Raw genomic sequence first — 14,398 nt, 5'->3', positions numbered from 1 at the left:
GCTCCAAGGAGATTATGTTGAAAAATAAAAAAAAATTTACCCAAAAAAAATTGTTTTTATACTTCATTCTAAGGACTTATTGAACTACCCTCGTATCTTGAACTCTTTCAGCTTTACTCGATTTTCGTATACTCAGTATGTCCACTCACCTGGCAAACCTGAAATTACCAGGGAATTTTTATATACCTAGAAAAACTTGGGATTGTCAGGGAATCTGTCGAGAGTGTGCTTAAGTTATTTTAAACTGTAATATAAAATTAAATAGAACGTTTTTTTTTATTTTTTAAAAATAGCTTTATATTACTCGATACCTTTTTTAGTCGAACATTCAGCTATGTGGTTGAAAATTCACATATTTTGTTAAAAATTTGTCTTTTATGGTAGAGAATTGGTTTGGTTAAATTATTATATCTCCTTTGACTGCAAAATCTACTTTACTTGAAAACTCTTGTATAAAATGCGTGTTTTCTTCTTCAATCCTTTTTTATTTAATAAATTAAAGTCTTTTTTTAATTTCAATTTTAAAAATTAAGTTTTGGGTTCAGAATTCACCTTGTTAATAGAAAATTCAACTATTTGCCCAGTGGGCACAAAATTTGGCGACGTCTTTACGACATCTTTACGACATCATATGTTTATGTCGTTACGGTGTCTTTCTGAAATCGTAAAGACATCGCCAGATCATTAGACGTATTTACGACATCAAAGACACCTTAAGGACATACACATAGGATGTCGTAAAGTAGTCGTAAAGATGTCATAACGATGTCGTAATGACGTCGCCAAAATCTGTGCCCACTGGGTGGTTAAAGCTTAATCTAATTTGTTCCAAATTAACTTTTTTTGATTGAAGAATCATCATCTTAGTTAAAAATTTAACTCTTTGGTTTAAAATATAACTATTTTGTGAAAGGTTAATCTGTTTTGGCTAAAGATGAAACTGGTTTGTCGAAAATTCATATTTCTTATGAATTCAAATGTTTTTTTATTTATTTTTTCATAGTTTTTGTTTGAAATATCAACCATTACATTTTTTGTTGAAAATTCGTCTTTGTTTGGTTTAAAGTTAAACTCTGTTGAAAAAATTAATTTTTTTGGTTTAAAATAATATTTTCTGTTGGTTGAAAATGAACTTTTACTCTAAAAATTCAACTACTCCATTTGAAATGTAAACTGCTTAGTTCATACATCTTTTTTTTTGCACATTGATCTTTTTTAGTTTTAAAATCGTATTTTTTGGTAAAAACTTAATCTTCTTCGATTAAAATTCATCTTGACGGTTTGAAAATGCAACTATTTCGTTATAAAGCCAATGTTTTTTGTTTAAAAATGCAACAGTTTGGTTGAGATTTAATATTTTGGTTGAGGATTAAATTATTTTCTTGAAAATTCATATTTTTGTTTGAATTTAACTGTTTTTGATTCAAATTTAAATCTTTCTTGGTTGAATTATCAAACATTACATTTGTGGTTGAGAACTGATCTCTTTGGTTAAAAATGTATCATTTTATTTGAAAATTAATTATTTTTTTTTTACTGAAAAATTAACTATTCAATTTGTCGTTAAAAATGTATCTTTTTTAGTTGACAATTCATTAATTTTGTTGAGAATTCTGTTTTTTTTTTAGAAAATTCATCTTTTTGTTTGAAAATTGAACTATTTTGTTGAAAATGATTTTTTTTTATATTCAACTATTTTATAATAATTTGTTTTTATTTTTGATAGGAAATTAATCTTTGTAACTGAAAATTTAACTATTCCATTTTTGGTTCAAAATTGATCTTTTTTTATTGAATACTCATGTATTGCGTGCAAAAATCGTCTTTTTGCAGAAGATTAATCTTTTTGGTTGAAAATTGATCTTTTCGGTTTAAAATGTAACTAGTCAATTTGAAGATTTATAATTTTAATTCACTTAATTTTGCTTAAAAGAAAATATTTCCCTAGGTACTGAATTTTAGACATATAAAGATAATATAACTTTTTTTATTATACAAATTCATGAACTTTAGGAACAAATTCAAGAAATAATTAATTCTGTACTTAATATTTATATTTTAAATTATTCCATGGTGAAGTGATATTTGAGAATATCTTGTGACATGAGTTGTCAAAGTTTGATAAATTAAGCATATTCTTATCTTATTATTAAATTAAGAAATTACTTCTCCTTTATTAAAGTTACTTTCACGAATTAAAAAAATAGTTATTGTATTTTAAACATCTATTTTTAGACATTTACATATTAGAAAGGACTGAAAAAAAAATTCTCGCCAAAAATAACTGAAAAAATCCTGGAATTGTCAGGGAATTTTTTTCCAGGATGTGAAAAGACACCCTGATACTATACTTATTTTATCCATTATAATATATTTTATTATATGCTATATCTACTTTATAAATTTTATACTTTTTAAATTTCTTAAAATTAAAATTGTACAATTAGAAAAATTTGTATGGGATGTTTAAAATACCTTCATAGCCAAAAACTAAAAATCCTGAAAAATCGCCAAATAGCGGCCATCTAATTAGGCCCGAAAATGCTCTTTCTTATAAAGTTAAAAAAGTGGGCCAAAAAGATGTGTAAAAATTGAAAGCAAAATTTGGAAAAAATACAAAAGGAGGGCTAACTAAAAAATACTTTATTCTGACAGTTATCAACGCAATACTTTAAAACTTCAATAAAACAAACTGTTTGGCTTCAGAAATTACTTCATGATTTTAACAATCCAAAATATTGAGACAGAAGAATGGTGGCCAATTCAAAATAAAAAAGAACCTTAATACTACAGATTCCAAAGAAATACTTCTAAACTTTGACAGAGAACCAACTGTTGATTCAGATACCATAACACATTTCTTTTAAATTTTAAATACAAAACTGCAGAAAATAATATTTTAAGGAAAGTGACTTTAAAGCTATTAAAATAATTTATATGAACATTTGAATGTTTAACAATAAAGTATAAAAGCATTTCGTTAACGACGAATACGTCTTAAGTTTTTAAATGATAAAGTTGTTTCTGTAGCCAAATAGTCTTTTTTACGACGTTTCAAAGTAATTTGTTTAAAAATGTAATAAAATAAAAAATTATTGACTATTTATATTATAATATAGTATAATTATTAAGCCTATTGTCTGTAAGTCATGCAAAGTTATTATTTTTCGTGGTGAATGATACAGTTGATGAACTTCAATTATAATATTTCTTTTTTAATATGTTTGGTAATTATTCAATAAATTTTTATTTGTTCTAACAATTTTTACCCTGTGATAGTACAAAGTTTTTTTCTGTAGTTAATTACACAACTAACGAATTTTAAAAGTAATATTTTTTTAGGATAATTGGAAATTGTTTCAGTCATTTTCATTTATTTTAAGAATTTTTTTCATTATTCGCTAAAAGTTATTATTTTAATTAGTTTCTGAAATCGTTTAAATAATCGTTAATTGTCTTTCATACACAAATATCACTCTTAGCATTCATTAACAGCGTTGTTGATTCGAGAATGCAATCAATTTTCAAGATTTATAGGGTAAACAAATTATGTAAACAATTAAAAATATGCCATAAAATACTTTGAAGCTTGTCTCATATCGAATTGAAATAATTCACGTTTAAAGATTTAAAACATACTGCCTATTGGGGATGGTTAAACTGCGCTACGCCATCTGGTGACAAAAATCAGAACTAGAAAGAATGGGTACGATTTTAAAGTTTTACATTAACTTTTGCATAAAAGTGTTTTAACGATTTTTGTTGTGGAGTGTAAAGTATTTTTTGGATACTAAAAGTAAATCTTTATTAGACACAAAGGATGTTAGATGAAATTTACATGTTATAAGGTGATGAAACATATTTTTTTACAGAAATATCTGTCCAACTGTGATTTCCATCCTTTTTAAAAATACATTTTCAGCTGATCAACTGTAACTATAAATTAATAATGATTTTTAAAATCAAACTTTTCTTTAAAATGTTTAAAGTGAATAATAATTAATTTTACAAGATGATTCGAAATCAGCAATTTTAAAAATTCCTATTTTTAACGTGAAAAATTATGTAAACTATTTCAATTGGAAGTCTAATTAGATAAACAAATGTAAACAACCGATTGAAACTTTATAAACTATTTTTAGTTTTAAAATAACTTGAAAATAATATATTCATAAACAAAGACTTTTATTAAATTCCAAATATTATTTCAGTCTAAAATATTTCATTTTTAAACCATTTAATTTGAATTTTTTTAATTAAGAAAAATGATAATGACTTAATATTTAGAAATATATGACTGTTTATTTAAAATCAGTAACTGTAGTTAAATATTAAAAACTAAATTTTATACGTTAGATTTTAATTGTTATATTTAAAACATTTTAATTTGTAAATCAAATTTTTGAACCTCAATGTATAAATAACAATGACATATTATTCTTTAAAAAATGCAAGGAGATTTTGGTAGATTTCAAACAAAAAATTTAAAAGATTTTTAAGAACTTGGAATGGCTTCAGAAAATTTAAACAAAAATCCTATGAAAATTACAAATGATTTTGAAGAGATAATTTTGAGTGATTAATCAAAAAGATTTACAAAGATTTACAAAATTATCAAAAATGAACGTGGAAGATTTTAAGGAAATTTGTTTAATTTGGCAGAATTAAAAAAAAATTGAAAAAAAGATTCATTTTAAAGGATGTTTAGAAGTTTTGAAATAATTAAAAAAATTGACGAAGAAAACGCTAAACAACATGCAGACCTTTCAAGTTTTTCAAATAAAATTTGGAAGCATTTCAAGGTTTTTTAACCATTGAAAATATAAATAATTTAACTTTTAATTTAAGAAGTGTTCAGTTTATAAAAAAATGTGATTGTTCAATTTTTTATGTTTCTGGCTTAAAATTGCTTTAAATGATATAATTTTGTAACATTTTTAATTCATTGATTGATTCTTCAATTTAGATTTTAGAGCATTGAAAATGATAAAGTGGAATTATATTTTTAGAACTGAATCTTTGAACTCTACAATTTATAAAATTTAAAACATTTATTTTGCAGTTTAACTGCATTTAATTAAAAATTGTTCCGTTTAAAAGTGTTCGTAGCTTCCATTTTATATGTGGAAATTATTTTTAAAGATTGAAATTCAAGAGTTCCATTTTGAGCGTTTTTATTTGCAGCTCAGTTTTTATTAATTCAAATGGAAAAATGGTTAGCTTTAGATTTCAATTTTTTGAATTTCATTGACCGTGAAAAATGTTTGCGAACCGGGAAATTACCGACAATTTTTTTCTTGGATTAAAACGGCCAGCCTAAATCGTCGTAAACACACTTTTATGCAAAAATTATTGAACAACTTTAAAATTGTACCTACTCTTTCTAGTTCCAGTTTTGGGCCCCAGGTGGGACCACCATTCCCAATAGCATGAATTTGATATGAAACTACTATATTAACATTTTGTTGGGCATTTTCCGGATACAGTACAAGTGGTTTGGGGAGAATGGGTTAAAATTAAAAGTTTTTTGGGTAGAAATTCTTCCTTGAACATTCCTTAAAAAGTGAAATTTACAACAAGTAAATAACAAGTTAGGGAAGCTCGACCAACATAAATCGAAAGTCGAAATTTTACAGGTAGATGCAACCCCCCTACAGTCGATAATTATTAATTAAAAATAATAATGCTTGCAAAGTCAAAATTTCATTTAGTTAATAGTTAAGACACTGTATTTTTTAATATAATAAATCTAAATGCAATTATTTTTCTTTTATTTGTACTCTTAATTAATAATTATTCACTGTAGATTGCATTATCAACTGTAGTGAGGATTCCCGTATCAAATTTTAAGAATAGGAGATGTTAGGTACCATAATTGTATATAAATAGAGTATAATAAGGTCTGTATTTCAATTTTCCTTACCATAATTTTCTCCTTTTCAATATCATCCCTGATAGTTTGAGAAAGTTCAGTAAACTGCTTCATATTCTCTACAGGTAAATAAAAATCGATCGCATTAATCGTATCTGGAGTTTCTATGATAGCAGCCTCATTATTAGAAGTCACTACATTCAAAATTTCATCCACTTTTTTATTCAAATGGTGTATTATGTTTCTATGCATTGACTCAATCTTATTCATTATACGATTCTCAACGACTCTCAACCTTTCTTCCAAATATTCTTCGATAGGTTCTTTAAGAAAAAAAAAACAAGCATAAATATTTTCTGCTATATAGCTATATTAAATGAATGACAAACTTTTATAAATTTGTGATTACTATTCTTTTCCGATTTTTCTACACCATCTTCCTGTTTTATACTCTGCGTAAAATCGGGTGTAACCCTCAATGGACTGTGAACGGTATACACTGTATTGTCTATAGATTTAAAAAAAATGTTAATTTAAAAAAATTGATAGATTAATTGATTTTGCGATAAAATTTTTAATATTTAGAAATTTAATTCAAATGATGTTCTAATACCTTCAGTGTATAATTCTTCTTCTTCCTCTACTTTTATCTGAAAATCTTCAGAATTTCGAGGCCTTTTTCTTCCTTGAGTGCTTTCATTTCCAAAACAGTTACACGAATTTTCATCATTATCGATATTGACTAATTCACTTAATACCCTCTCACCTTCTTCAAAACTTGCTAAAGCATGCAAAAAATAAAATTTCAACTTCTTGAATTCAATTTTACATGCGAGAAAAAGTTTAATTTTTGAGTATTATCAGGGTGTCTACTCAAATCCTGGAAAAAAATTCCCGGACAATTCCAGGTTTTTTTCAGGTATACTTTTTCATAGTGCAGAGCCGTTTAAATATTTCGCATTTTTTTTAAACAGTCGTTAAACAAAAATGTTAAATTTTGAACAAAAAAATATCAGTTTCCAACCAAAAATGGAATAGTTACATTTTTAATGAAAAAAATTTGTTTGAAAAAAATGACAACTAAAGTAATGAATCTTTAACAAAAGTACTGCATTTTTAACCAAAGTAGTGTATTTTCAACTTAAATGCCGAATCTTCAAATGAACTACATGAATTTTAAACAAAAAAAAATTAATTTTGAATTAAAGATTTAAACTATCAAACAAGTAATTTTATTTTCAACAAAAAATATAAATATTCAACCAAAAATTTAATGTTTAAATTTTAAGTTGAAATAATTAGTGTTCAACTAAACTGATGAATTTTTAATGAAAATGATGAATCTTCAACTAAAAAGATTAATTTTCTATAAAAAATATGATTTCTTAACAAAATACATGAATTCTTAATTATATATATATATTTAAAGTTTGACCTGAAAATGATCAATTTTCAACAAAATAGTTAAATATTTTCTTAAAAATATCAATGACAAAAAATCAACTAAAATGATGAATTTTCAAATGAATTTTTAACCAAAGTGATGAATTTTCAACTAAAATGATGAATCTTCAACTGAAATAGTTTAATTTTAAACAAAAAAATAAATTTTAATAAAAGAGTTTAATTTTCAACCATGCGGTTTTATTGTCAACCGAAAAGATGAATTTTCAACTAAATTTATGAATATTTAATTGGAATACTTGAATTTCTAATCAAGAATATGAATTTCAAAACAAGAAGTTTTATTTTCTATCAAAGATAGCGGGTTTTCGACCAAAAAAATGAACTTGAAACGAATTAGTTAAATTTTAAATTAAAAAATATTAGTTTTCAACCAAAAATGGAACAGTTAAATTTTCAATTAAAATAATTAATTTTCAACTAAACTCATGAATTTTTAAATAAAATGATGAATCTTTTACCAAAAAGATTAATTTTCTAAAAAAAGACGATTTCTAACCAAATAGTTGAATTTTCAACTAAAAACAATCAATTTTCAAAAAAATATTTTTTGAACTCAAAATATCAGTTTTCAATAAAAAAAGGAATAGTCCTTTTTAATTCAAAGTATGAATTTTCCACACAAAAATGCAACTAAACGATGAATGTTCAACCAAAATGAAGAATTTTCAAGAAAAGTAATACATTTTCAACTAAAATGGCGAATCTTTAACTGGTCTAGATGAATTTTAAACAAAAATATAAATTTTTAAACTAAAATATGAATTTTCAAACAAGAACATTAACTTTCTACCAAAAATACGATTTTTCAACAAAATACATGAATTCTAAATTATAAAGCTGAATTTTGATCTGAAAATTATCAATTTTGAACAAAATAGTTCAATTTTGAATTAAAAATATTAATGAAAAAAAAATTCAACTAAAGTGATAAATTTTCAAGCAAAGTAATGAATTTTCAATTAAAATTATGAATCTTCAACTGAAATAGTTCAATTTTAAACAAACAAACAAAAATTCTAATGAAAATAATTAAATTTTCAACCAAGTACTTTTATTGTCAACCAAAATGATGAATTTTCAACTAAAATTATAAATATTCATTGGAATACTAGAATTCCTAACCAAGAATATGAATTTTCAAACAAGAAGTTTCATTTTCTATCAATGATTACGGTTTTTCGAGAAAAATATGAACTCACAAGGAAATAGTTAAATTTTAAAATAAAAAATATTAACTTTCAACGAAAAATGGAATGGTTAAATTTTCAGTTAAAATAATTAAATTTCAACTCAACTCATAAATATTGAACTAAATCATGAATCTTCAACTAAAAACATTAATTTTCTACAACAAAATACGATTTCTCAACAAAATTCATGAATTCTCAACCAAATAGTTTTTTAACTCAAAAGATCAGCTTTCAATAAAAAATGGAATAGTTATTTTTTATTTAAAAATATGAATTTTCCACAAAAAAATGCAACTTAAGTGATGAACGTTTAACCAAAGTGAAGAGTTTTCAAGAAAAGTAATAAATTTTCAACTAAAATGGCGAATTGTTAACTGGTCTAGATCAATTTTAAACTAAAAATATGAATTTTCAAACAAGAACATTAAATTTTTACCAAAAATACGAGTTTTCAAAAAAATACATCAGTTTTAAACGAAATAGTTGTATTTTGTACTAAAAGGGATCAATTCTCAATGGAAAATTGAATAGTTAAATTTTCAGTTGAAAAATTAATTGTCAGCCGAAGAAAAAAAGAATTTCCCAAAAAGATTTTAATTTTAATTTAAAAAATTTGAATTAAATAGATCAAGTCCGGAGAGAATAAAAATTGCAAACTGTTGAATTTTTTTAACAAAACGATGAAAACGATGAAAAAAATTAATTCCGACAAAAAAAATGTTAAACCAAATATTTAAGTACAGTAATATAAAGCTACTTTTAGAAATGGAGAATCATTTTCATTCAAATTTAATAGGGCAAAAAAAATGAAGCACGATTTCGAAAAAATCCTTGACTTTGAAAAAAAATTCTCTGGCATTTCCAGGTTTTTCCAGTCACATAAAAATCCCCCGAAAAATTTCAGGTTTTCCTATTAGGGCAGACACCCTGGCTGTAAGCCCGTCTGAACAATTTCAGAATTTTAATTTAGAACTAAAAAAAAAATTAAATACTGAAAGTTTCAAATTTTTGATCCGTTTTAATCATTTATAATTTATTCTAAATAATTAGACAGTTTAACTGTTTTAATAAAAATTATTGCTGAAAAATAAAATGAATGACGTACTTGTTCTGATTAAAATTGCGACCTCATATAAGCTAAAGTCTGCACGAGGAGGCAGACTGTTTTTCACCCATTCCTCTGCCAGGGCATTATCCTTTTTTTGTGGATATAAGCAAACCCATTTACCATGTGCCTTGTCAATCCATGAACGTGGAACAAGGCGAATGAATCTTTCCCGAAATTCAAGCCCAGGCAAATGAATTACAACATGTGTAACAGAATCATCCAATATCAAATCATCCACAGTTGGGTTTGGAAACTGGTCGAATTCCATTATCTAATCAAAGGAATGGTACCAGGGTTTTTAACTGATTCGGAAAAAAACAATAATTATTGAAGCTAGTCGCAAAACTTTATTTAAAAAATTCCCTAACTTATCCCTGGCCATTAATATTTAAGGACCAAAATTCAAATATTGTAATATTTTCAATATAGAGTATTTTATAAATGGAATAAAAACAATTTAAAATTTACCGCAGAAATTGACTATAAAAGGTGAAAACGTAAGAAAATTCCAAAGAATTTTATGAAATGCCTAAGAATTCAAGGTGACTTTAAAAGGCTTTAAGATGAATTTAACAAAGCTAAAAAAATCCACTGAATTGAAAAGAATTGAATGAAGTTAGAAGAAATTAGAATAAATTAAAAATGAATTCCAAAAAACATTTTAAAATATCTTTAAATCTTGGAAATCCTACGAAATTCCTTAAATTCTTGTAAAAGAAATCTTTGAAATCCATTAAAATATTGTAAAATCTCGTAAAATCTGATTATATTCCTTGATATCCCTTAAAATATTTGAAGACCTATTAACTCATTTGAGATCCTGGGAAATTCATTAAAATATGTTTTGAGGAGGCTTTAAAATCCGTTAAAATGATTAAAATCCTCGAAAATTAAAAAAAAAACCTTGAAATTCTTTGATATTTCTTGTCAAAAACCTGCAACATTAAAGAATATCCTTTCTAATATTTGAAAATATTGGAAAAATTTTTTAAGTTGAATCTTCTGAAATATCCTAAAATCTAAGTAATCCTGTATGAAATATTTCCAAATCCCCCAAGGCATTTTTGAAATCCTGTGAAATCCCCTGAAAATATTTGAAATTTTCTTCACATCTTTAAAATCCTACGAAATTCCTTCCTTCTTGTGCCATTCTTTAAACATTTATAGAAGTATTATAAAATGTTTAGAAATTTTGCATATCTTTGAAATCCATAAAAAATTTAATTCCTTGGAATCTTTTAAAATATCCTAAAACTTTTTAAATTGCTTAAAATATTTGGTAATACCTACAAATATTTGAAATCCTTTAATTCAACTAAGCTAAAATTAATAAAATCCCGATAAAATACTTTGGAATCTTTCGAAATGTTTCCTAAAACCTTAAAGATTCTATAAAACGTATTCCAGATCATTCGAAATGCTAGTAAATTCTTTAAAAACCCATGAAAGTTTGTCGAAATCCCTTAAAATCATTCAAATCCTTAGAAATACTATTAATTTTTTTAATCTTTTTAAGATGCCTTGAAAATATTTTGAAATTCCTTAAATCCTTTTAAAGCTCTTCAAAATTCCTTTAAATTTGTAAAAATACACTAAAATCCTAAAAATCCCTTCCTTAGAAATCATTTTAAATTCTGTAAAATCCGTTAGAAATATTCTTGGAATTTCTAAAAATGCCCTAAAATCTTTAAGATTCTTTGAAATCACTTTAAAATCTTTTAAATCGACTGAAAATACTTTAGAATCTTTTGAAATATCCCATGAAAATTTGTTGAAATCCCTTAAAATCGTTCAAATCCTTAGAAATACATTTAACCATGCCTCAGCAATTTTTTTAATTCCCTATAATATTTCAAATCCTTTGAAATATTTTGAATTCCTTTGTAACTTTATAAAGCTCCTGAAAATAATTTGGATTTTTTTCAATACACTTAATACCTTTAATAATCCTTAGGAATCACTTCAAATTTGTAATGGCTTCAAAACATTAAATTCTATTCAAATTCCTTAAAATATTTTTAAATGCACTAAAATTATTCGAATCCTTTGAAATTCCTTGAACTTTTGCATAGCTCTTGAAAATTCCAAGAAATTTAAAAACATAGTCTAAGATCTTTAAGGTACTTTCAAATCCCTCACAACGATTGAAATTTATTAAAATTTTTCAAAATGCTGTCAAACATTTCAAAAGAATTCATTAAAATTCAGAAATTTATATAGACCTGAATTCAATAGTGTATAAACCATGAGTTAACATTTATTAAAAGAAAAGTGACTAAAGAAATAATTTTATTCTAAAAAGTGACCTTACTTTTCCTGACAAACAAAATTCATCCAATAAAATTATTTAAACTGGCAAATTTTTGTTTTCGCAAAGATTTTCATCATAATAAAAATAAAAATCGTTTTTTAATACCCTACTTGCGATTTTAGGCGCGAAATTTAGATAGCTCCTTAATAAAAAAAAAACCTTGTGGAAGATTACGATTTATATATACTTCAATTTAAAATTAGAATAACTAAAACATATTTCAGTAAAACTATTATTTATTAACAAAATTTCAAAATAGATGTTGTGTTTATTATAGTGGTCCAAACTTTACTTTTTTAATTTCATGCATATCGCCCCCAAATTTCTTTAAATCAACAAAAAAATTAATGGATTTAAAAAAAAAATTATATATAGAGGCTCTGGGAGTTTTTAGCGCTAATAATTATAATTTTTTATCGTTTTCTTTAATACAAATAAATGTTTTATAATACATAAAGTATTATTTTCTATTGATAATTAGATGTTTAAATAAATTTTTTAAACAATTTATTATTATTATTTATAATAAGATTCTCTTAGAATATTGCTAGAAAGTTGCAGTTTTTTTAAATGTCCACCTTTTGTACATGATTTTTATTAGACTAAGGTAATAATTAATTGAAGGTAACTAGCAAAATTGTTTTCATAATTTATTATTGCTTTTAATGCTATTTATTCTCTTTGAATTAAATTAGAAAGTTGTCGTTTTTCTGAAATTTTTAATTTATAGGCCACTTTCTTCTTAGTGAGATGTTAATTAATGCAAATGAACAAACATAATTGTTTAAACAATTTATTATTGTTTATAAATATCTTAAGAGTACTTATAGAAGTTGCAGTTTTTTCCAAAAATTTCCACTTTTGAATTAAATTGAGGTAATAATTAATTAAAGTTAACAAAAATAATTGTTTAAACAATTTATTATTTTTAATAGTATTTATTCTCTCAGATAATTGCTAAAAAGTCGAGTTTTCTCTGAAAATTACAACTATCTGAGATAATAATTCATGTAATTTAAAAAACATAATTGTCTAAACAAATTAATTTATATAACTATCTTTTTCTATAACAATGCTAGATACTTGCGGTTTTTTTTCGGATATTTTCAGTTTTTTTTCTAACTTTTCCGTTAGGAAAAAATAAAAATATTAATATTAAATTAAACCAGAAGGTTCTCAGTAACAACACAGACGAAAATTTGCATTTAATACGATCCATAAAAAAAAATTTAGAGAATATTTGAAATATCTATTTTATTTCAGAAAAATATGTTGACGAAAAAGAGATTGTTAAAAAAAATGATGCTAATATTTATTTATTAAAAATGTTCAATAAGCGGCAAATTTCTCACTAAGTTAAGTGGAATTTTTTTAACCGCAACTACATCTAGCATTGATATAGAAGAGTTATAAACAATAATACATTGTTTAAAGAATTATGTTTGTTAACACGCATTAATTAAATGGGACAAAAAGTTAAAAACTTAGGAAAAACCAACTTTCTAGCATTATTTAAAGAGATTATTAATAGAAATAATAGATTTTTTAAACAATTACGTTGGTTAACTTGAATTATTACATCAATCTAAAACTTTCTAGTATTAATCTAAATAAATATTCTTATAAATAATAACCGCGATTTTCTAAATCTGTTCTAAAAGGAAATTTGCTAAAAACAATAATAAATTGTTTAAACAATTTATTCCAATTAACGCCAACTTATAGGGTTTTTTGGGACCCTAAGAATCGTGGAGGGAGGAATTTAAAAAATTATTTATTTTTGTATTCTGTAAGTAATTCTGAAGAGAAATGTTGAGTTTCAACTCCATTCACCAAATATTGAAGACAAAAAAGTCTTTTATTACGGGATTTCTTTTGTGGATTCAAAACTATTGTGCAAGCAAATTCGAAAACAAAATTTTCAATGCAAGTTTGGACCAAAGTAGTTTACTCACTAAAATCTAAAGGCTATTTAAAAGCGTCTGTTTCTTTCCTCTTATAACCTCAAAAGCAACCGCACAAAATAATCACGGTTTTGCGGTCTTCTCGGAACTTATCTCAATTTCCTGGTATCTGTGAACAACAAAACAAGTATTTTTTCGTTTTTACTTTAAAAATTAGTTAAATAAGTACAACAATTTGTAACTTTTTAAACGACGAATTAAAATATTAACAAAGCAAAATTCTGAACAAAAATTATCATTATTATAATTTGTTGGTACCTGTATTCACAAAATTTGGTTTGCAGTAAACGTAATAAATCTTCATAAATAAAACTTTGGATCAATTTATACAGGTTTTTTAGTCATCCACAAACTCCAGAAATGAACAGCAAAAACACTGTTGCCAGTACTTCGCCGCTCTTGGCTTGACGTCGCGCCAGTGTCGCCAAATAAATTCTTAAATCTCAGCAAACTTCTATTATCATTGCCTTTCAAATATTCATTTTT

At 24.7% G+C, this 14,398-nt stretch overlaps 1 protein-coding gene across 2 annotated transcripts in view; it reads right to left on the bottom strand.

Annotated features, from left to right (window-relative positions):
- LOC117167523 overlaps positions 1 to 14,296 on the bottom strand; it is a 19,769-nt gene extending 5,473 nt beyond the window's left edge. Inside the window, exons 1-6 of one of the 2 annotated variants that reach the window (XM_033352526.1) lie at positions 14,171 to 14,296; positions 13,904 to 14,021; positions 9,635 to 9,939; positions 6,486 to 6,653; positions 6,282 to 6,380; positions 5,924 to 6,195 (exon numbers count right to left, since the gene is read on the bottom strand). In XM_033352526.1, coding sequence (XP_033208417.1) covers positions 5,924 to 6,195; positions 6,282 to 6,380; positions 6,486 to 6,653; positions 9,635 to 9,905 — 810 coding nt within the window. In that variant the 5' untranslated portion in view covers positions 9,906 to 9,939; positions 13,904 to 14,021; positions 14,171 to 14,296. The remainder of the gene's footprint in view (positions 1 to 5,923; positions 6,196 to 6,281; positions 6,381 to 6,485; positions 6,654 to 9,634; positions 9,940 to 13,903; positions 14,022 to 14,170) is intronic. The other variant, XM_033352525.1, reaches the window with a different exon arrangement.
- Between the last annotated feature and the right edge of the window lie 102 nt (positions 14,297 to 14,398).

This window comes from Belonocnema kinseyi, chromosome 2, assembly GCF_010883055.1.
Source record: "Belonocnema kinseyi isolate 2016_QV_RU_SX_M_011 chromosome 2, B_treatae_v1, whole genome shotgun sequence".
In the NCBI taxonomy this organism is placed as follows: Eukaryota; Metazoa; Arthropoda; class Insecta; order Hymenoptera; family Cynipidae; genus Belonocnema; species Belonocnema kinseyi.
The sequence above is the reverse complement of the archived record's forward strand: the minus strand, read 5'-3'. Positions and strand labels throughout refer to the sequence as shown.